At 51.8% G+C, this 20,899-nt stretch overlaps 7 protein-coding genes across 7 annotated transcripts; 3 read left to right on the top strand and 4 right to left on the bottom strand.

Annotated features, from left to right (window-relative positions):
• Positions 1-839: 839 nt before the first annotated feature.
• On the bottom strand, positions 840-2,917 carry P174DRAFT_513496 (ribosomal RNA-processing protein RRP9). Its single transcript, XM_024831987.1, has 2 exons — positions 2,455-2,917; positions 840-2,390 (listed from the first exon to the last, which is right to left on the bottom strand). The coding sequence occupies exons 1-2, from the start codon at positions 2,824-2,826 to the stop codon at positions 855-857; spliced, it is 1,908 nt and encodes a 635-aa protein (XP_024681649.1). The 5' UTR covers positions 2,827-2,917; the 3' UTR covers positions 840-854.
• Positions 2,918-3,093: 176 nt separating this feature from the next.
• pre1 (proteasome core particle subunit beta 4) lies at positions 3,094-4,258 on the top strand. The gene is made up of 5 exons (XM_024827695.1): positions 3,094-3,191; positions 3,247-3,404; positions 3,468-3,717; positions 3,782-3,905; positions 3,975-4,258. Coding segments are annotated over exons 1-5 (612 nt in total). The 5' UTR covers positions 3,094-3,189; the 3' UTR covers positions 4,053-4,258.
• A 120-nt stretch (positions 4,259-4,378) lies between these two features.
• P174DRAFT_513494 (ubiquitin carboxyl-terminal hydrolase family protein) lies at positions 4,379-6,475 on the top strand. The gene is made up of 2 exons (XM_024831986.1): positions 4,379-5,095; positions 5,163-6,475. Exons 1-2 carry the CDS (start codon positions 4,417-4,419, stop codon positions 6,326-6,328), a joined length of 1,845 nt encoding a protein of 614 aa, XP_024681647.1. The 5' UTR covers positions 4,379-4,416; the 3' UTR covers positions 6,329-6,475.
• On the bottom strand, positions 6,446-9,590 carry P174DRAFT_442912 (uncharacterized protein). The gene is made up of 6 exons (XM_024827694.1): positions 9,433-9,590; positions 8,871-9,254; positions 8,572-8,807; positions 8,431-8,522; positions 6,889-8,406; positions 6,446-6,841 (listed from the first exon to the last, which is right to left on the bottom strand). The coding sequence occupies exons 1-6, from the start codon at positions 9,466-9,468 to the stop codon at positions 6,645-6,647; spliced, it is 2,463 nt and encodes an 820-aa protein (XP_024681646.1). The 5' UTR covers positions 9,469-9,590; the 3' UTR covers positions 6,446-6,644.
• Positions 9,591-9,754: 164 nt separating this feature from the next.
• P174DRAFT_452294 (U3 snoRNA-associated protein UTP13) lies at positions 9,755-13,170 on the top strand. The gene is made up of 3 exons (XM_024829070.1): positions 9,755-10,071; positions 10,134-10,161; positions 10,234-13,170. The coding sequence occupies exons 1-3, from the start codon at positions 9,898-9,900 to the stop codon at positions 12,954-12,956; spliced, it is 2,925 nt and encodes a 974-aa protein (XP_024681645.1). The 5' UTR covers positions 9,755-9,897; the 3' UTR covers positions 12,957-13,170.
• Positions 13,171-13,173: 3 nt separating this feature from the next.
• On the bottom strand, positions 13,174-15,090 carry spp2 (spliceosome ATPase-activating subunit SPP2). Its single transcript, XM_024827693.1, has one exon. The coding sequence runs from the start codon at positions 14,969-14,971 to the stop codon at positions 13,361-13,363; it is 1,611 nt and encodes a 536-aa protein (XP_024681644.1). The 5' UTR covers positions 14,972-15,090; the 3' UTR covers positions 13,174-13,360.
• Positions 15,091-15,266: 176 nt separating this feature from the next.
• Positions 15,267-20,800, bottom strand: eaf1 (MYB and HSA domain protein). The gene is made up of 5 exons (XM_024827692.1): positions 20,447-20,800; positions 20,217-20,360; positions 17,155-20,063; positions 16,937-17,094; positions 15,267-16,881 (listed from the first exon to the last, which is right to left on the bottom strand). The coding sequence occupies exons 1-5, from the start codon at positions 20,488-20,490 to the stop codon at positions 15,733-15,735; spliced, it is 4,404 nt and encodes a 1,467-aa protein (XP_024681643.1). The 5' UTR covers positions 20,491-20,800; the 3' UTR covers positions 15,267-15,732.
• Positions 20,801-20,899: the final 99 nt, after the last annotated feature.

The raw sequence follows: 20,899 nt of genomic DNA, 5'->3' as shown, positions 1-20,899 counted from the left end.
GGGATGGAACCGTTCCATCGATGAGTTTGGCTTGCGATCTCATAAACGATTCCACCGTCGCGCTCCACCCTTCGGACCGAGTTGCGTCCTGTGTTCACTTGCAAGGTGCAGAGCGATAATAAGAGGAACCAGAACCACGGAGATGCTACTGCGATGCTTGTACTCACACCGACCATAATTTTTTTTTTTCGATGATTCACGATTTCCGGCATTCTGTCATACAATCGATGCGTTTACTTTGTTCACTCATGGGAGGGAGTAAAATATTGGATCCGGGTCTAGGGACATCTATTTTAGCATTCGAGGCGTGATTTTGGCTTTATTGTTCAGGTTCATTCCCAATACCCCTTCCCGTCATTCTCAAGGCCAATTCTTAGCTGTGCTCATACTTGGTCTTCATAGCAGTTACCATAGCCCTTATCCAGCGAACACTTTAGAAGAGGGTCCATGAATTTGTTGGAGTTGTCTTTACTCGTAGAGGACAGCAAGTTCGTCCAGTCGGCAAGTATTAGGCACTGCTATGAAATTTACGAAGAGTCCATGGCATGTCAGAGTAAAGTAACTCGGGCCCATATTGATGGCTGGAATTCCTGAAGGGACACTGCCACAAATAGTTTCTCATGGCCTGTGTTGTTGATTTATGTACATTGAAGACTAGGGAACGTACCGAACGCCGGACTATTTCCCAGTACAACAAGACGCAAACAAAATCGAGGCTAGTATACGAGTCGTTCGATACCATAAATTTATTTTCAGTGGGTTGCGGAACTTCAATTCCGCAACCAATGTCCTCATGATAAAGGAGTGCATGAAAAATGCATGCTCCAATGCCCCATTCAGCAAATGTATTCCAATCACTGCTTGCTGTCGGAAATAAAGGGAACTTCAAAGACCACCGCACCGTTGCGGCCGTCAGCTGCAGATCCCTCGTGGAAATTGTTCGCAAAGCACTTCCAGCGCCCGAACCTGTGTTCCTTCCCCACAGCAGCGACGATGCAGAGACCGCGGGGCTCGGGCTCGGACGACTTGGTCTTGGACTTGGACTCGGCCAGGCCTTGGCCGGGCTTGGCCGTGTCGGCACGACGCTCGAAGACGGCGATATCGTTGATGACACCCTTGATGAGAGGCTCGGCTTCGTCCTTGGTGTCCTCGGTGTGTTGGTTCTGGGGTTCGTCGACGGACATGGAGTCCGCGTCGGCGGCTGTGTTAAACTCAAGGGTTTGTTTGAGCTGTCGAGACGGCGTGTCCGGTGCGGCGGATCCGAGCTTTCCTCCGCCGACGGGGCCAAGCGGTATGATTGTCCTCTTGTCCTCGGAAACCTTCCAGGCTCGGATGAAGCCGTCCCAGCTGCCGCTAAGAACGATGTCGGTGCCGGGAACTGTTGCCAAGGCTGTGATCCAGCGGGGCATGCGCCGCAGGAAACGGGAGTTTGAATCCGCGAGTTTCTGATCGACCTCAGCTGAGAGCTCGTCTAGTGGCGGTAGAGGGCCTAAGCCGTGAGCACATTGGATGGTGTGGAGAGGCTTCTTCTTGTAAATGGACCAGAGGGAGATGGAGCCGGAATCTGAGCCTGTGACAAAATGGGAAGGGGGTAGAGGTGCCACACAGTCGATGGTATTTTCCTGATACGTGTTTTTTGATGATCCGCCACGGAAGACCAGTTGTGTTTCTTCGACGACCTTCCACAACCGAGCGGTGCGGTCGCGTGCTCCAACACTGATGCACTGATCGAGAGTCATGGCGGCGACTGACGACACATTGTCCTGGTGCCCGAATAGGGTTTCAACGTAGGCATGGCCGGCTGAACTCAAGGACCAGGTCTTGATAGTTCTGTCATAGGAACCGGAAAATAACTGCTCACCGGAGCTCATAGTGGAGATGTGTCGGACGAAAGCGAGCCCGCTAACTGCATCGCGGTGTTGGCTGAAGGTCTGCATTGGAGTCAAAGTTGCAGCATCCCAGATGATCAACTTCCGGTCCTCTCCACCAGTAGCCACGAACTTTCCCGAAGGCGACACAGCTACTGAAAGAATAGCCTTGGTATGACCATGTTCCTCGCCGGTCTCTGCGACTTTTCTTAATCCCCGAGCGAACTTCACTTGCTTTGGCTTTTTCCGTTGAGGCCTTGCAGGACGCTTAGATCCCTCATCCTGTCCATTTGTCGTCGGAACCGTTGCGGAAGCGTGACTCGGCGTTGCGAGTTCCCACTTGATCAACGTCTTGTCTTTTGACACTGTATAAACGTAAGGAGGGTGTACTGCAATTGAAGTTGTCGATTGGGTATCTGCGCGGAAAAACGATGGTGTCGCCGTCGAAAATGCTAACTCTGAAGCTATCTGACGATAAGAGCGTCCTTTAAATTCATCCTTTTCGAGCGTCAGCCATCTGGTCTAATCCCATACATATTTGCGCAGCACGGGTGGGTTAAGTAAAAAAAATAGAGGCGGTACATACCACATCCTCCTTTAGTCTCTCGGCGATCAAGTCTCGATCAATCTCAGCAGCATCGAAACCATAGTCGTCCACCTCGTCCCGCACATTTTCCAAATACCTCTCAGCGAGTTTCAATCTTCTCTCTGCTGCCGTCTCGCCATCCTCAGACTCCGAACCACTTTCCTCTTCGGATACTGCCGACGCCACGCTCTCGTCGTCATCGTCCAGGTCACTGCCAGAAATAGATTGATCTCTTTCTCTCGTCCTGCTCTTTCCCTTCGCGCCAGAATCTCCGTCCGCATCTACGCCTCGCTTTTTTGATGCCGGAGCTGCGGCGCGGTCGTCTCTCTTCCGCTTTCGCTGTGAAGCGGGCAATGTAAAAAAGGACGACATCACACGGTCGTGTCAGAGTATTACCGTGCAAAATAATCCGTCAATAGCAACTCTGTGATCGACAATGAAGTAGTAGGGTAAGAGATGCCGGCCGTCTTTTGTGCAGGCCGTAAGTAATAATTTCTTGTCGCTCTTTTTTTCTGCCGCTGGTCCGTGCAGCAGGCGGCCTCGGGGATCGGAGAAGAAATTACGCCTAAACGCTGAGTCAGCAATCAGCTCCGCAACAGCGCAGAAGCTCCAGGCAGTGAGAGCTCGCGCGGCTTCCAGGTGAGCTCATCAGCTTACAATCTCCATCATCCTCCATTCTCTTTTCTCCTCATCCATCATTTTCATCTCCCCTTCCTACAACAGATTAATATCAATATGTGAGACTAGAATTCATTTTTTCCCAAGAGGGCACGGTCTAACTGCTGCTTTTAGGGAGGTTCTACTAGGTATCACCGGCAAGGACTTCGTCATCCTGGCGGCCTCCAAAGCCGCTATGAGAGGGCCGACTATTCTGAAAGCAGAGGATGACAAGACACGGCAATTGAGCCAGCACACTCTTATGGCTTTTTCGGGAGAGGCAGGAGATACAGGTCCGTAGAGATGAATTGCAACGAATGGCATCAACACAGCATGCTAACGATTGTTGCGGATAGTGCAATTTGCCGAATACATTCAAGCTAATATTTCGCTATACACGATGAGAAACGATACCGAATTGCGTCCGAATGCTGTTGCCAGCTTCGTCCGAGGAGAATTGGCTCGGAGTTTGAGATCACGGAACCCTTACACGGTCAACCTCCTGCTGGGCGGAGTGGACTCAATTACACAGGAACCTCATCTGTATTGGATTGACTACTTGTCTGCTCTTGCCCGCGTGCCCTACGCCGCACACGGTTATGCTCAGTAAGCGTCGACATTAAGGGTGACGAGTGGTCGTTGAAGCAACGGCGCTAACAATGAGTGTTAGGTACTACTGCTTATCCATCCTCGACAAACACCATCATCCCGATATCTCCCTCGGACATGGTATGAAGCTTTTACAGATGTGCACAGACGAGCTCAAGCGCAGACTACCAATCGATTACAAGGGCGTACGTTCCCCCTTTACAATGCAGCGGTACTGGCTTTTGCAGCATCAGCTACTGACTTGCTCCATATAGGTCCTTGTAAAGGTCGTGACCAAGGATGGCGTCAAGGAAGTAGAGATCGATAATGATAGAATAGTCAAGAGTGCTTAATTTCACACTTGGAATGACGGCGTTGTATCATACCATGATTTGTCTTTTCACTGATTTGCTTTTGAAGACCGGGACGCATGGCAGGTATTTTCCATGACTTGGGCACGTATGTAGTCTCTTGATAGGACCAGTGGAAATGACTCAAAAAGTCGATACTCTCCTGAACTGAGAATATCCGCCTGAGTACGCTTGAGCAGAACGTGATAACTCTTGAATAATGGGATGCGCATTGGTGACGCTGCATGTTTGACATGTTTGCATCTTTGATCTTGTCGCGTCTTCCAGAGCTTAGCCTGGCGATGGTTTCGGAATACCAGCTCTATCTCCGCAACTTCTCAACACGATTGTTAATTTCACGGCCACGATGTCGAAGAGACAGGCGGAACTGTCGCTTGAGGATGAGCCTGCAGTAGGCTCTCCTGTTTCGAAGAGGGCTCGTGTGGAAGACGAGCTTGAAGAAGGCGACCCCCGCAACGGAGCATTGCCTTTGCGACGAGCCAGTGGCCAGGAAATGGAGGAGCATGAACGCAAAGGACAAGATATCCTTGCAGCAGCTGATCACGAAGAGGAGGAGATGGAGGAGGCAATTCCAGAGAACGCCGAAGTCGCCGAATCGTCCGATGTCGACGAGGACCGGCCAGTCATCTCAGCGCCGAGACGCCAAAATGAACCTATGGAAGGCTACAGCGACCTCTACCTCGACACGATCAATCGCGAAATTCTCGATTTTGACTTTGAGAAGCTGTGCTCTGTCAGTCTTTCGAATATCAACGTATATGCCTGCCTGGTATGCGGCAAATACTTCCAGGGCCGAGGTCCCAGGTCGTATGCGTACTTTCACGCTCTCGAAGTTGGACATCATGTCTTCATCAACATATCGACAAAGAAGGTTTATGTTCTTCCTGAAGGATATGAAGTCAAGAGCAAAAGCTTGGAGGATATCAAATATGTGGTAGATCCTCACTACTCAAAAGACGAGGTTTCTAAGTTGGATAAAGAGGTCCATGATGCTTTTGATCTTGCAGGTAATCGTTACAGACCTGGTAAGTCTTTTCTTCAGTTCTATTGAGGATTTTCGGCACAAATTAACGCATCTGATTCCCCTTATAGGCTTCGTGGGAATGAACAACATCAAAGCCAACGATTACCTTAACGTCGTCGTCCAAGTCCTGGCTCACGTTTTCCCAATTCGCAACTATTTCCTGCTGCATCAATTTCCTGTACCAGGCACGCCAGAGTTGGCCCTTCGCTTCAGCACATTGGTACGCAAATTGTGGAACCCCAAGGCTTTCCGCTCGCATGTTTCGCCACACGAGTTGCTACAGGAGATTGCGCTCCGGTCATCGAAGCGCTTCACCCTTACCCAGCAATCAGATCCGGTAGAATTCCTCTCCTGGTTTTTAAACAATCTACACCTTTCCCTAGGTGGTTCGAAGAAACCATCGTCGACCCCGACGAGTGTGATACAGGCTGCTTTCCAAGGTCACTTGAGAATTGAAAGTCAAGCCATTACTGCGCATTCAGATACGCAAAATGCTCGTCTGGTCTTCACCGAATCAGGCACTATCAATAGCCAAACCACCCCGTTTCTCATTTTAACTCTGGATCTTCCGCCAACGCCCCTCTTTCAATCCGCGAACCGAGAGTCTATCATCCCCCATGTACCCCTCACCACTCTTCTGAACAAGTACAACGGCATTACTGCCTCCGAGAAGCTTGCTCACCGTGTCCGACATCGCCTTCTTCATCCTCTACCCCCTTACCTCTTATTCCACATCAAACGATTCAGCAAGAACAGATTTGTTTCTGAGCGCAATCCCACTATCGTCACTTTCCCGTCGCCGCGCTCTCTAGATATGTCGCCGTATGTGGAACCTAACCCGGAAATTTGGCCACCTGGCGAACCGATTCTATATGATCTGGTCGCCAACATTATCCTGGATCCAACTGTGGCAGCACCAGGTGCCACTGAGGATGCTGCAGAGAAGGGCATCACCGCTGCGGGCGGAACATCGTCGGCTGGCGCCGGTGCTGGCCGTGAGAGGGTGGCCTGGCTTGTCCAGCTCCACGACAAGGCCATGGCAGAGGAGAACAGACGGCACCAAAGCCAAGGTGCCGGGGAACAGCAAGGACCTGAATGGCTGGAGATCCAAGATCTATTTGTCAAGAAGGCTGAAAGTGAGACTCTGTTTACGCGGGAAGGCTATCTGATGGTGTGGGAGCGACGAAAGATCCCTGGTATGAATAACCGGAAGGGCAAGGGCGCGGCCAAGTGAGAGACGAGTTCCCTCAATGAGTGAAGCCGGCATTGGGAACAGTATTACTCAGTAATTTATTCCAAACGGCTGTTGTAGATCAAGTCGCATGTGCAAGATATACTGATACAGCAATCGCCTGGAGAGATACTAGTGTACAATTAGATGTGATGATATAACGATGGTGATCATGTTCCATGTGGTTTAAGCTATAGGATCATCGGTCCGTATCACGGTTACGACCCTGCACCGCTCTCCACATAGAGGAGGATTGAAGTCAAGCCATGCTTGTCAATCGCAAGGTGACAAGCCGACTACTGGTATTGGATCAGCACGCTCATAGATTTCCCCAACCACAGAATCGCTTGCCGATCCTGATTGCAGCGCCTGATATCACCCCCCACACACTTGCATTCACTGCAGCTTGCAGGCCAACCATGAGGGCCATCTTGCCCGTATATGCCATTATATCCGAGGAAGAGCCACCTCCGCTCCATGCTCCGAGGGGACGGACGTCGGAACGTCGAGGGGACCCTACGGATGACAGATAGGAAGAGGCGAGGGAACGCAAATAGTATGACTCGAGGGGATGAAGAGCGCAGTGGTGATAATAGAGGCGAGATGTGAAGCAAGAGAGTCGACTGGATGACAGGAAAGGATTGTGACGCGGTGTGGGACAGAGGAGGGGTCGGCTGGCATGTCACCAGAAGCGAGAGCGTCTACTAGTGGCGGTGGCAGCTCCTCATCGGAAGCACCGGCATGAAGGACGTCCGCGTGTGAGGTCGGCTCAAGATTGTCGTCCTGGCTTGGCTCTTCCACGCTGTCTGGTAGAATGTTGGCGAATGTTGTGACCGGTTGCGTGGCGGGAGTACCATGCGTAGGCTGCTCATCCAATGTGTGCTGACCGTGATCTCCATCGTGTAATGGAATACTTGACGCACCGTCACCGGTTTCAGGAGACAGTGCAGTGGTCATGTTAGAAAGTCCATCGCTGTCTACAGCTTCTGACCCAGCTACCGTAGCGAGACTCTGTCCCTGATTCGCTAGAAGATTGTCCAGGAAATCCTGAATTGACCTACGGTCTGCGGGCGCTCCATTGTAGTCGGACCGATCGATTTCGTTGGCAGTTCTTGGATTCTGTGGACTCTGGTTGTGAGTATTACGGTTTCCCAAGACTTCTAGCTGCATGGTGATGACGTCCGAATTCTGATGGATTAACGATGCTCGGACGCGTGGTGAGGTTGGAGGAGATGTTGCAGGAGACGACTGTCGAGATAGAAGGGTATCGGATCGAGAGTTGAGCCGGCTCTGAGCTTGCTCAAAGGGGTGATGGGTATCTCCTGATGGGTTGGGTGAATCTACAGCAGAAGGGATGGTGGTTGGCCCCCCTAGTGTGGCTGCCTCCAAGGAGAAACCTGTGCTCAATTCGGCGGGCGACTGAGAAATCGGATCATCTTCACCGGATAGGACCCGATTTTCGTTATGGTCTGCATCTTGGCCATGCCCCTGTGTGGAAACATTTAGTCCAGAAGACCCGGACTGCGCAGCTTCAGCATGATCCTGGAGAGCCAGCTCCTCAGGAGAAGCGGCAGGCCGTAGATTCCCTTCCTGGGGTAAATGAGATCGGTAGTGCGAAGAATTGAGCTCTGTTTGTAGCTCTGCCATGTTCAGACGTAGAGGATCTACCCGTCCGTCCCTAAGTGACGAGAACGCCTTCTCTGTAGGTTCCCGACGTGGCCTAAGACGAACCAACGACAACATCCAGTCTCTGAAGGAAGACAATTCGTAAATCACATCCTCTGTAAGAGACAGATTACTGCGACGATTCTCTTCTTCTGATCTGCGTCCAAGAGTTGGTACCATCCAGTCTATCAGATCATTTTCGAACGCCACTTTGATGGAGAGTTCATCCGCAAGGCTCGGCTTCGGTAATCTTCGGCGAATCAAGCGATAGATCCTTATTTCTATTATGGGCCGCAGGTATACATAGAGATAGACGAGAAGAGAAGGAGTCTTGGATAACCCCAGCGCAAAGTCGATGATGGGTTTGAAGGAGAGTTCAGTAGGCAAAGGCGGAAAATGCATTGACGTCAAGTTGCCTATCGGGAAGAGAAACTGAATACCCGGAAGAGAGTACGGTTGGACTAGATGCAGGGATTGCAGTAATGAGTATACATATGTCTGCAATGCCAAGACAAGCAGAGTACCCCTCGCCCTGCCAAAAGAGTTAGTTGAAGACATCCAACTTGATATCAGACACCTACGCAGAATGAAATATGTTGAGCGAGGCTCGCACAAGTCGTGACCAGGGGTCATCACCGAGATGCTTGTTCTGCAGAGAGGCAACAATGCGATCAAGGGGGTGATGGCGACAGATAGATAGACAAGTAGACACCGCCCATGCAGGAATTCCGGAGAAGTAAAATCCCATTATTCCCATAGATGAGCGTTCACGACTTATGATGCCCAATAGAGGAACATTGGTGTAGCTCTTGAATGCCTACGATGTACCCAATCAGATAGGTTTTCAAGGCTTCAGATATCGGTAGGACTCAGTGCTTACCTGTATTCGCCCTGTCAACGACGAGGTCCACCATGAACTGAGGAAAACAGCGACTTGGTCAAAAGTGGCCATGATCAGTCCATAGTCGTTTTCGGCAGCAATCGTATCGATCTTCTGCTGCTCGTTTGGAGAGCCGGCGTTCCGATCTTCACTTACGACAATCCCCATTGTTGAAAGGATGTCATTCTTAGCTCTTCGTAACTCCCTGCCAAAGCTCTTAGAATCTGGGTTTATCGGATGCCCTCGTTCGTCATAATGTTGGACGTATCCGTCCGCATGGACAGCGGAAGCCCTCCGGTGAACTCGGCCAGATGCATCAGCAGCGGCGTCCGCAGGAGGCTCGGGGGCTCGTACGGAGACCGACCCTGCTTGATCATCAGGTATCTGCCAACAGAATACATAAACACCAACACATGATCATGGCTAGCGTCGGACGTCTTCTTTCAGCAAAGCCAAACAAAAGGTCGTTACAGGTGACAAGTCAGTGATCAACTAACAGGTGTCAAGGTAAATATTGTTTGCAGAAAGACTACAACGAATGAAATATGAAATTCAAGCCTACCAGAGCAAGTCGATTTCTATAAGCCTGCCGCCCCATTGTGAGCTACAAAGGAACTTGATCCTGTGTGTCAATAAGACATAAGCCCATGGTTCCGCATCACTATGCTTCAAAATCAGTCGAAATCAAGAGCTTTGTCCTGAAAGAATGGACCCTGATTGTTACAACTGTGATGAAGATGGTGTCGAGTGTCATAATTGATAGATTGGGAGGGCTGATCACGTGCCCACTGATGGCGGCTACTGCGCTTGGTGCACGGACCAACGTTTATCGTTCTTTTTTTTTTCTGTCCGTTTGACAAACAGAACAAACAGCCTGGAAAAAGATCAAAAGTTTCTGGAAACAGCGCAGTCCTATGTCGCTTTGAACGACGAGAAGCATTTCAAATTGTGTGTTACTGGGCTGATTCTGGACGTATGATGGCGCGTTAGTCCCCTTGCAATATCAACTTCAAATCCACCAAGAATCATGTCTAAAGCTGTTGTCAAGACGACTTTCGAGGCGTCTCGCACGCTTCGTCCCATATATACGGGAGGAAGCACCACGCTCGATGCCAGTGGTCGGTTACTGGTAACTTGTGTCGGCGAGGATGCGTTGATTGTGGATCTTGAGACTGGCGACCAGCTTGCCAGTCTTGAAGGAGTGAGTCTCGACTTTTTACCCAAGAGTGACCGAGACGCAAGTCGCTGACCCAGAATTACTAGGATGGAGAAATCATCACCAGCTTAGCAAGTGCGTGTTTGCCTTTCCATTTTCCCGGCCACTGACCTGGTCTTTGAAGTGTGGGACTAACAACATTACCAGTCTCTCCATCGGCTTCCCATGTCATCGTCTGCTCACGGTCCATGTCAATGCGAATCTATGCCTTAACACCCTTCGACGAAACCTCCAGAACGATTGAAACATCTCTTCTCCGAACTTTGAAACCGCATACCGCACCTGTCGTGACATCTACAGTCGACCCAACTAGTACACTACTCGCAACCGGAGCTGCAGATGGCTCGATTAAGGTCTGGGACATTAGGGGAGGCTATATCACACATACCTTCCATGGTCATGGCGGTGTTATATCAGCCCTGTGCTTTTTCCAGGTCCCAGTTCAGGATGGTGACACAAAGTCTTCCTCGAAAAAGAAGCAGTCGAAGAAGTCCGTGGATCTGGACGGTGACGACGACATGGCCGAATCTGACTCCGCGGTGGGCTTCCGACTTGCCTCGGGAGACGAAGAGGGCAAGGTTCGAGTGTGGGATCTGAACAAGAGAAAGTCAGTGGCAACGCTTGAGTCTCACGTCTCTGTAGTACGAAGCTTGTCATACTCTCCTTCGGAGAATGCATTGCTATCTGCTGCTCGAGATAAGACCGTTATCGTCTGGGACGTGAGGACCTTCAAAACGCGGCGAATCATACCCGTGCTCGAAAGTGTTGAAGCTGCTACATTTTTCGCCGAAAGTGGGCTGTGCATGGTGGCGGGTGAAAATGGCAAATTGCGCGTCTGGGACTGCAACCGCGGAGGAGAGGTGACCAAAGAGCAAGAAGCTGGGCCTGAATTTGAGGCGGTTGTGGCCATCCACTACTTCCCTGGGATGAAGTTCGCTATGACCGTTCATGCAGACCAGACCCTGAGGCTTCATTCACTCGAGTCCTTGTCCGCCTTTAAGCCGGGTTCCACACTGGATCCTTTGGCAATTGTCAGGCGGATATCAGGCAATGACGACGATATTATCGATTTAGCATATGTCGGTCCCGATAGATCAATGCTGGCACTTGCCACCAACACGGAAAGCATTCGCATTATATCAGTCGCTCCGTCTGAGGACCGCCCGTCGACCCAAGACCGTGAATATTTCGGTGCCGATGTCGCACATCTCGAGGGTCATGACGATATTATCATATGCATTGATGTAGATTGGTCTGGCCATTGGTTAGCGACTGGCGCAAAAGATAACTCAGCCCGTCTTTGGCGACTTGATCCCAAGACATCATCTTATACATGTTTCGCAGTCTTCACAGGTCATGCAGAGTCACTGGGAGCTATCAGTCTTCCTCGAGTGCCTCCCCCAGTCAACACACCCGCACACAATGACCCCTTGAACCATCCACCTTCGTTCCTCCTGACAGGCTCTCAAGATCGTACAATCAAGCGATGGGAGACTGGAAAGCTAGCTCCCCTCACTTCGTCGAAACCGCACACACCCAAGGCTTTTTATACCCGAAAAGCCCACGAAAAAGACATCAATGCCCTTGACATCAACCATTCATCAACTCTCTTTGCTTCAGCTTCACAGGATCGGACTGTGAAAATCTGGTCCACTGAAGATGGCTCCGTTGTTGGTGTCCTTCGCGGACACAAGAGAGGAGTCTGGTCTGTCCGCTTTGCCCCCAAAGACACTCCCATCATCAGCGCCGATACCAAAAGCAGTACCAACAGGGGCCTGATTGCCACAGGCTCTGGTGATAAGACCGTCAAACTTTGGAGTTTGTCTGACTACAGCTGTCTTTTGACGTTTGAAGGGCACACAAACAGTGTGCTGAAAGTGATCTGGCTCCCGCCTTCAGAACTGTCCACCAAACCTGAAGACGCAGAGGAAGATGATACGGATGCTTCGGCGCGCAAAATCGCTGCCCAGCCTAAACCCCTAGTCGCATCTGCGGCTGCCGACGGATTGGTCAAGATTTGGTCGCCTTATACCGGCGAGGTCGAGACCACTCTCGACAATCACGAGGATCGAGTGTGGGCGCTAGCGAGCCCTACACCCTCCGGCTCCCGTGCCGATGTCAAATCGTCGCCTTCTCAGAAAGCGGCTACTCCGTACGCGCTCGCCTCCGGCTCGGCTGATTCCACCGTCACCTTTTGGACTGATACCACCTCTGCGACTTACACTGCTGCAGTCAGCGCCAACTCGGCCCGCATTGAGCAAGATCAGCAGTTGCAGAATTACATTAGAGCGGGGGCCTATCGCGAAGCTATCACATTAGCACTTCAGCTTAACCATCCCGCACGACTCTTATCTATCTTCGCAACCGCAATTGATGCTGCGGATAATCCGTACTCATCGGACGCAGACAAAGACGAGCGTGTCAGCAGCTTGACTGGTGACGCATCGATCGACGAGGTCCTTCAATCCCTCGATCCGTCTAATCTCCGCCTTCTTCTGCTCCGATTGCGTGACTGGAACACTAACGCGCGCACTTCTCGAGTGGCGCAGCGAATCTTATATGCTTTGTTCAGATCATATCCTGCTTCAACATTCGTGGAGCTGGCAACCTCTAGCATGGCAAAGCGAGGCAGTGATCGTCGCACCGCCGCAGGCATGAAGGATATCCTGCAGGCTTTGGCCGCATACACAGACAGACATTATCGTCGTATCGAGGAGCTGACGGACGAGAGCTTCCTGGTCGAATGGGTTTTGGGTGAAATGGACGGCGGCGTAGGCCTTCTGGGGGACCTCGGTGTTTCCAGCACAAGCGAGGCCAATGGTGACCAATTACCTGAACATGAAAAGGATTTCATCATGTTGGGGGTATAGATACTGCGCTTGTGGGCTGTTCATGTATAAAGTATATAGAGAACGATGTATTGGGGCTTCACTGGCGGAGTACGCTTGTTTCATATACCATTTTCGTCCTGTACGGCGAGGGAGTCTAAAAGCATTCCATTGTCTCTTGTTCTTTTTCGAATATTTGCTGCATTTCCTTGCTTAGAACCCAGTCTCGGATACTTTTGAATACAAGGCTTGAGAGCAATTTTAAGACTCTTCTAGGTCAATTTTGGGGAAGATCCATCTAACATCTATAGACAGAGTGTGATATCTGGAGCCCCAAACCACCAGGGGTATCATACAAAGCAACTTAAGCACGACTATGATGTACACATTCTTTCCCTCGCATATGTCTATTTAATCCGTAGCATTGTCCAACGTTTTCTCAGACATTAATCATGTCTTCTTCTCCGGTGAGAATCTCGATCGCTGTCTCGGTCACGCCCGTGCCGGCTAGACGCATGAGAGGATGAATGTCTCGAGCGGTACCGGTCATCATCCCGATACCTGCTGCTCCTGTCGCGACTCCTCTCTCTATCCCGATCCCGATCTTTATCCCGCTCACGATCGCGGTCACGATCGCGCCGGTCCCTGTCTCGATCTCTATCGCGATAGTAACGGTCGTCTCTCCCGCTGCCGTCTTCATCATCGTACTTCCGCCGCCTGGACTGTCGATCACTGGATGACAAACTTCTGTCTCTCCGTGAAGAACCCGTCCTCCGTCTGTCAGATCGATCGCTGTCATCATCGTCGTAGTCTCGCCGGCGAGAATGCCCATCCCTGTCTCTATCTCTATCTCGGTCACGTCCGCTCTTTTCAAGGTTGCGGTCTCGTCTTTCCCGCCAATCGTCGTCTTCTTTCTTTCCTTTACCCTCCTTTTTCAAGGCTGTGAGCTCTTCCTCCGTGATGTATTCACCAGTCTTCTTATTCCGCATCAGGACAGGCATGTAGACACCTTGCGTGTTGCCTTCACCTCCCTGGGCCTCCCCTGCTTTTCTAGCCCCTTTGCGCATCGCAGCCCTACCCCACGCACCAAGCTCAGCCTCCGCGCCCTTGCCACCAGAAACGTCCTTCGCCCCGATACCCAAAAAGCCCGGTCGCCGCTCGGGTATGCGGGGTGTCTGAGACCTGTCATCCGTAGCAGAAGGGCCGTACTTCCCCCGCCCGATCGACTGGCCCTCCTTCCAACCCATTCCACGCAAGAGTGCAGCACCAAACTCTTCCACCGGTATCGCGTTGTACTGGTCCAGGGTCGCCGGCTCAGGCCGCGAAGCCACATCAACTCGGAACGAGCCCGTCTCGTCGAGCCGCACAGGATATCCCTCGTCAGCTTCCCGCTTCGCACTCTCGATGACCAAGTCCGTCCGACCTTCCGTCTCGCCTGCGCTCTCGCGAATGAGCGCCTGCAGGGCAATTTCATCCTGCGTTAGCGGCTTGCGTTCATCGACGACCGGAGGTATAAGCGGGCCCGCATCCTTCATCGCTTGGTCCTCGCCCGGTTTGGTCTCTTCGTCTTGAGAGGGTTTCGCGAAGCTAAGACCGTAAGACATGCTCGGACGGTCCGCTTCATTGTTACCCTCAGCAGTCTCGCCTCGCCTCTCAGCTTCCTGCATCGCTTGTACCTCCTTCGGGAGGAGGTTCTTCCCCCGCGTGCCTCTGTTCGCCCCCACGCGGTCGCGCCAGTTGTTTTTGCTTGTTACCGGTATAACCAGCTCGCGCTTCTCCTTGTCCACTACCCGTCCATCGGCTGACAGAACCGTTCCGGTATGGGTGTCGAACCCCGCGACGGCCTCGAATGCCGGTGGGGCTTCCTCCTCGTCGGACTCATCGTCATGAAGCCGGTGTGGGCGTCGCGCAAGCGTTCGAGTTGGCGGGTCGGCTGCTCGCGACGGAGGAATATTGAACGCACTCTTTTTCGACTGTCCGTTAGACCCAGATCCACAGAGCGACAAAGAAAAGGGTTTTGAGGACGGTTTGCCGTCCTTGGGCTCTGAGGAGGACATTGTGACAACCAGCCTTGTGTCCAGACACGCACGCAGCTGAAGAAGACAAAATGTGCTTATATAGGACAGACCATATGTGTTAATTGTAATTTGGTGCAGGAAACAAAATCATACACACATGGCAATGCTGGAAGACGTAGGGGTCTACTATGTTACGTTTTTGACGAGGCGGTACGGGTGGCGAAGCACCCGTTAAGCGCGCGCTTAGTCTGGTTTGCGCTACACAGTTGTTAAAGACACAACATGTGAATAGGATACTAAGTGATAGAGGTAGGTTTAAGAAATAGGTCTAATCGCACAATTAGCATTGCTGGCTTCTTAGATTTCATCATTTCCATGCGGATTTTCACGAGTACGTCCAAGTACTTTCAAATCCATCCTATCAGTACAGGTAGTGAAAACATCAGCAATCGCGAGGAGTCAAAGCCCGAGAGGGAGCACACGATGTATACCCATGCATCCCATTACATGGGGTCAAATTCGGGTGCAGCTCGAGGCAGCGTCTGAAAAAAAAGGTGTGGAACTGAAGTGTCAGAGCAAGAGGCTACCCCGGACAACAGGAAGCTCGAGTGGTGCAAAGGAGGGGGCGGGAAAGGGAGGTGTGACATTTCAATCGTGAAGCGCGGAAAGGAGGATGGGGAGAAGTGGGCAATAAAAGTATTCTGGGGTGGGCAAAATATGTACAAGTGAAGTAGAAAAGAAGTGTAGCGCATCGAGTAAACGACAACGATTTTTGCACCAGAGAGCACGGATTCCGAGCCTCAGCCGCTAGGGATCTGAGCCTGAGGGGGATGAGGACTCTTGCTTGAGCCTGGTACGGGGCCCGCTTGAGCACTTCCACTGCGCTGTGTTTGCGGTGTTGCGCTACGGCTCTGCTGGGGAAGGGCGCCATTCATCGCGGGTGAGTTGCCTACTCCCATTCGATTCTGTTGAGCAGGCTGCGGGACACGCATCATAGGCGAGAATCCTTGCGACTGAGGAACTTGCATGCCCGGTGCCCCATTCATGCCAGGTTGAGGAGACTGAAAATTGCCATCGTGAGGAACTTGATAGTTGGCCTGGACACTAGCCATGTTACCTGCGGCTGCATTCATGGCCACCTGGGACATTCGCTGCTGCTGGTACTGATGTAGCCGGTCTGTGGCCAATTTGTTCACTTGCTCTGGGGGCATGTTAGGGTTACTCCGTTGAATCTGGTTCTGGATGCTACTGATCGTCGGGACAACCCCGCCCGATAGAAGATTGGGCTGCCCCATCCGAGGAGACGGAGTGGACACGCCTTGAGGCATGGCATTGTGGAGAGATGGGCTCTGCATTCCACTCCCGGCCTGGAGAGCCGCCATCATAGCTGGGTTATTCGGGGTGCCGTTGACATTAGGCAGATTCATATTCGGCGAATGAGAGCCTTGCGGTCCGAACTGTTGCTGATTGTGAAATTGTTGCTGTGCTTGTTGAGCCTGAGGTTGCTGATGTTGCGGTGGCTGCGGTGGCTGCTGCCGAGACTGCAAGATACGTTGTTGTTCTTGTAAGCGGTTCGCTTCGCGCATAACGCGGGTATTATCCGGAGATGTCTGCATTGGCATTCCAGGTCGACCACCCGGACCCTGTGGCATCCCGGATTGCGGCATCATCTTCATCGCCATCGGATTCGGAGGTATGGGGCCATTCATGGGTGGTCCGCCAGTCGGCATGCCTTGCATGTGAGGTCGGCCTTGGCTGACGCCCACCCCTGGCGGTATGCCATTCGGCAATGCATTGGGCATTCCATTAGGCATCCCGTTAGGTGTAGCGCCAGGTATACCGGGAGTTCCAGGATTATGAGGTATACCGTTAGGGGTTCGTCCAGGTGGAGCGTTCATCATCGGCTGCTGGTTAGGTATTTGACCTGCACGCTGAGCTGCCAAATTCGCCTAGAAGAAGTCAGTGGCCAGGTCCATTTCTATGGGGAGTGACAGAAAGTCTTACTCTCTGCTGGGCTATCATTTGCTGACGGTATTGCTCTTGTCTCTCCTGAAGCTTCAACTCCCGATCATATTTGAGCCGACTGAACTCGGCAGGGGACGAGATCGGAGGCTTCGGCTGGTTTGCTTCATTGACCTTCCTCAGCGAAGCAAGGTGAGAAGCTGGAAGAAATGAGGATAGAGGTCAGTGTAATCCAACACTCAGTTATGTTAAAAGCTTACCGTGTTGCTGCTTCTGAAGCATCGTCTCACGCTTCTTAGCCAGCTTTCGCATAGCATCTAGCAATGCAAGGTGCTTCGAAGACCTCCTTCTGTCGACTCGCACAGGTTGCGTTGTACGCCTGCGAATCGGTGGCTGGGCTTGGCCACTGTTGTTGCCCCCCTGCTGCTGTTGCTGTTGCTGCTGCTGCTGCTGCTGAGCAGCCTGCTGTTGGGCCAAGACAGTGCGTTGGGCAGTTTCTATCCTCTGGTGATACGCGCGGAAATATTGTGTTTTCGACATGTCGGCAGGCAGTCCTTCTAATCCCACCCACCGCTCGAAACATTCCCAGGGTGTCCGTCTCTCAGCGCCCGATGTAAACTGCGATGATGGAGTAAGGCAGCTGGATATCAACGACCAATTGTATGAATACTCCTTCACAAGACGTCGCAATTCGTCGTCTTCAGCATATGTCCACTGAGAGGACTGCCTGGACTCGAAGAAACCAACGGAAGGCATAGGGTATTCAGTTGGGGGCCTGAAGGAATGACCGGGATGGATCCGATCCCGTATGGGTTTATTCTCAGGCCTGAAAAGCGCAACATTGGTCTGTTCAGGCGGCAAGTCTAACATGCCGTGCTCCGGATTAGAATCGTATTGAGAGTAGTCATAGCGGCTACGCTTTCTGGGTGGCTCAGTCTCGTGAAACTTGATCCTACCAGAAGCATATTTCGAGACGGGCAGTAATTCGGTTTTCCAGGCAGAATCGGGAGGCTGCTCGAACATCGGCAGATTGGTCCCAGGAGCGATCTTCACAGGTGTGTATATCGGCAGTTCATCAAGGAGTTTCTGGGCCGCAGGTGTCATGTCTAATGAGAAAGTGAATTCATCCGAGCCAAGGGAGAAGATTGCAGCTGGAGCCACAGTGTCCCGGAGATCGTGGCGTATCTCGTCGTTGAAGCCGTCACTAACGGACTCATCTTCTGCGGACGGTATAAGATCCGGAGTAGGCTGCGAGACAACGAGCATCTCCTCAGTGGTCTCCTCCGGCGGTGAAATCATGCTGGATGCGTGGACCTCTTTCTTTTCAAAATTCGAAGAAGGTATCCTGCACGGCACACGAAGAAGGGCACGATGCTCTGGGTCACTGTTGACATACTCGGCGCACCAGTCAGCACAGCTCTTCGCCGCTGCAATCTTCCATTTCCGTTCTTCGCGGAAGTCGGTGCGCATCCACTTCATATGATCAAGCAGGACGTCCCAATGCGTTCCATGCCGAGGAGGCTCAACGGAGCGCTTCAATTGGCGCAGCGGCCATCTGTTCGCATTCTGTAGGGCATAGATTCGACGTAAGGTACGGCAGTCCATCTGTTCTTGATATTCAAGGAGGTGGTTGGAGGTTGTAAGTGTCTTGTGAGCTGAAGCCAGCAGTGTACTAAGATTTGTTCCTCGAGGAGGAGCATATGCCTTATTCTGAAACAAGGTGAATAGATAGTCCTGCTCCTCGTTCAACCTAGCTAATTCGCCCGCATACTGGCGGACAATATCCAAAGAATCATCCTTTTCTTGTTGCTGTTGTTGCTGTTGCTGCTGCTTGGGGAAAACGACAGTCGACATCTTGCTCCTCTCTTTCTCTCGTGCTTTTCTATCTTTCAAGCGCATCTTCGCTGCAGATTCGGGCGAGGCGCTAGGAGGAGCCCGCACCATATCAGCAGGTTTCTCAATCGGATGAGCTTTCTCAGGTTGCACGACAGATGGTTTTGGAGTCTCGCCGAGTATCTCAGATACGGACTTGTGTCGGATGGCCCCCGATGATACACGAGTTGTCATACGTTCTGGTTGAGCAGGAATCATAGTCGCCGCCGTTGGCTTCTTGCCAGCCGGAGTCGTTGGCGCAACCGCCTTAACTTCAGCGCCCACTTGAGGCTGGGTCTCTTCCTGTATACGCTGTGCCGGTGGCTGGGACTCCTCGGGAGTGACGACAACTCCATCTGGTCTCTTGGGTTCAGGAGGCACTACAGATGCGGAAGTCTGGTCTTGTGTCTCCTTTAATGGATCGGCTGCCGCAGACGGGGTGTGACCAACATCCTCTTTGATTACTTCATTGGACAGACTGCTTGCCGTTGTAACGTCGCCGATCGACTTGCTTGCTAAGGTGTTTTGTTGAAGAGATTGCGCCGCCTCCAGCTGAAGCTGTTCGTCCGGCGTCGAGGGGACCAAGCCTGGCTGTAAATGTCCTGGTCCAACATGTTTGGGGCTCAGCGCAACTTCATCCGCTCCTTCTGTAACTTCCTCGGCGGGGCTGGTATCAGGGGAGACAGCGACAGGGGCCGGAGTGTTGTTGGAATAAGGACCTGCGGACGAGGCGGGCGAGAGAGGTTGATCTTCCAAAGGCTGAGCCAATACTAGAGACGGCCGACTTTCAGGCTTTCTTTGCGCAGACGGTAGTTGGTTTGAGACCGCGCGCGGAGGTGCGACTTCGCCGGGGGGCTGTTCTTTCAGAGCCGGAGAAACGCTGACATCCACCGACTCGTGGCTGGTACTTGTAGGTGGAGTTTCAGGCACTGCAAAGCTCGCCTTTCGCAGCAGTTGGTCAGGTTGCGCAAGCGTCGCATGGGACTTGGTGACCTGCGGGATTTCGGAAGTTGCAGCGAGCGCCGGCTGCTGGTGGATGCGCGCATCATCCTTCTTAAGCGAACCTTCAATCAAGCTCTGTTCAATCACCTGTGCAGTCTGTCCCTCCCGCTGCTGGAAACTGGGCGCGATGCCTCGAACGGCACCTTCCGCTTTAGGCGCATTGACAGAGGAGACATCTTGTGTTTGGACAACTGGTTCAATTACCTCCGGCGATGTCTGCTGTTCTTCAGGGCGCGGGATGAGAGCTGCAAAGTCGGGGAAGGGTGGAAGAGTAGCTTCATTGAAATAGCGACCTCTATAGATGTATTAGGAATACGCAAAAATTCGAATACCGGCATGTAATGCGTAATACGAGGAATGAGCGTTAAAAGAGAACAGCAAATAACAACAAATCAAAAGCAAGAACGTATGCATGTAATATCGAGTGAGATGCAATATAGTTACTTACTTAGAGAGGTCGTTGGCGTCAAGAAATGTCTGTTCTTTTTGGTGATATAGCGCATTGGTCGGAGCGTTCTCGGTCGCGCCCGCGAAGCCTACGGTCGCAAAGTAGAGCTCGCTCAGTTTGCGCTTCCGCGACAACAAACAACGTCTGAAAAAAATTAAAATAAGCGATAATTCGATATAAGGAGATCATGTACAGTAGAAAAAGTCGCTCGAAAAAAATAAAATACTTACGCGATCTCATCGTTCTTGGAGCGGAGTAGCTCGTCACGGAGCATCGAGTCTATTTCGGGAACACAGCATCCGATTAACGCGCTAAAAAGAAGGGGGATGGGTTGAGCGAAGTCATCCAGATGGAAAAAGTCGCTCAAAAATGATGAATCTGGCGGGGTTGTGTGGTTATGTGATGAAGAAAAATTGAGACGCGAAGATTTCACCGTTGAAGGGAGTTTTGGGGTGTGGTGATGAAACTTCTGGACGGGTAGTACGGGCGAGTTTGGTTGGTTGATTCTGGAGGTACTGCTTGGTGATGGGGAGGGCAAGTGTTAGGTATGAAAGGGTGCCGGGAACAGTCTTGTTAATGGCGTTCAGGTAGGGCAAGTCCAAGCAAGAGAAGAGTATGTAAGTCAGGAATGAGATCAGGGGTGTTGTTGCAGCCTCAGGCTTCAAGGCCACCAACCAACTTCA

Source organism: Aspergillus novofumigatus (assembly GCF_002847465.1).
Source record: "Aspergillus novofumigatus IBT 16806 chromosome Unknown P174scaffold_5, whole genome shotgun sequence".
NCBI lineage: Eukaryota > Fungi > Ascomycota > Eurotiomycetes > Eurotiales > Aspergillaceae > Aspergillus > Aspergillus novofumigatus.
This window is presented reverse-complemented; position numbering and strand designations above follow the sequence as displayed.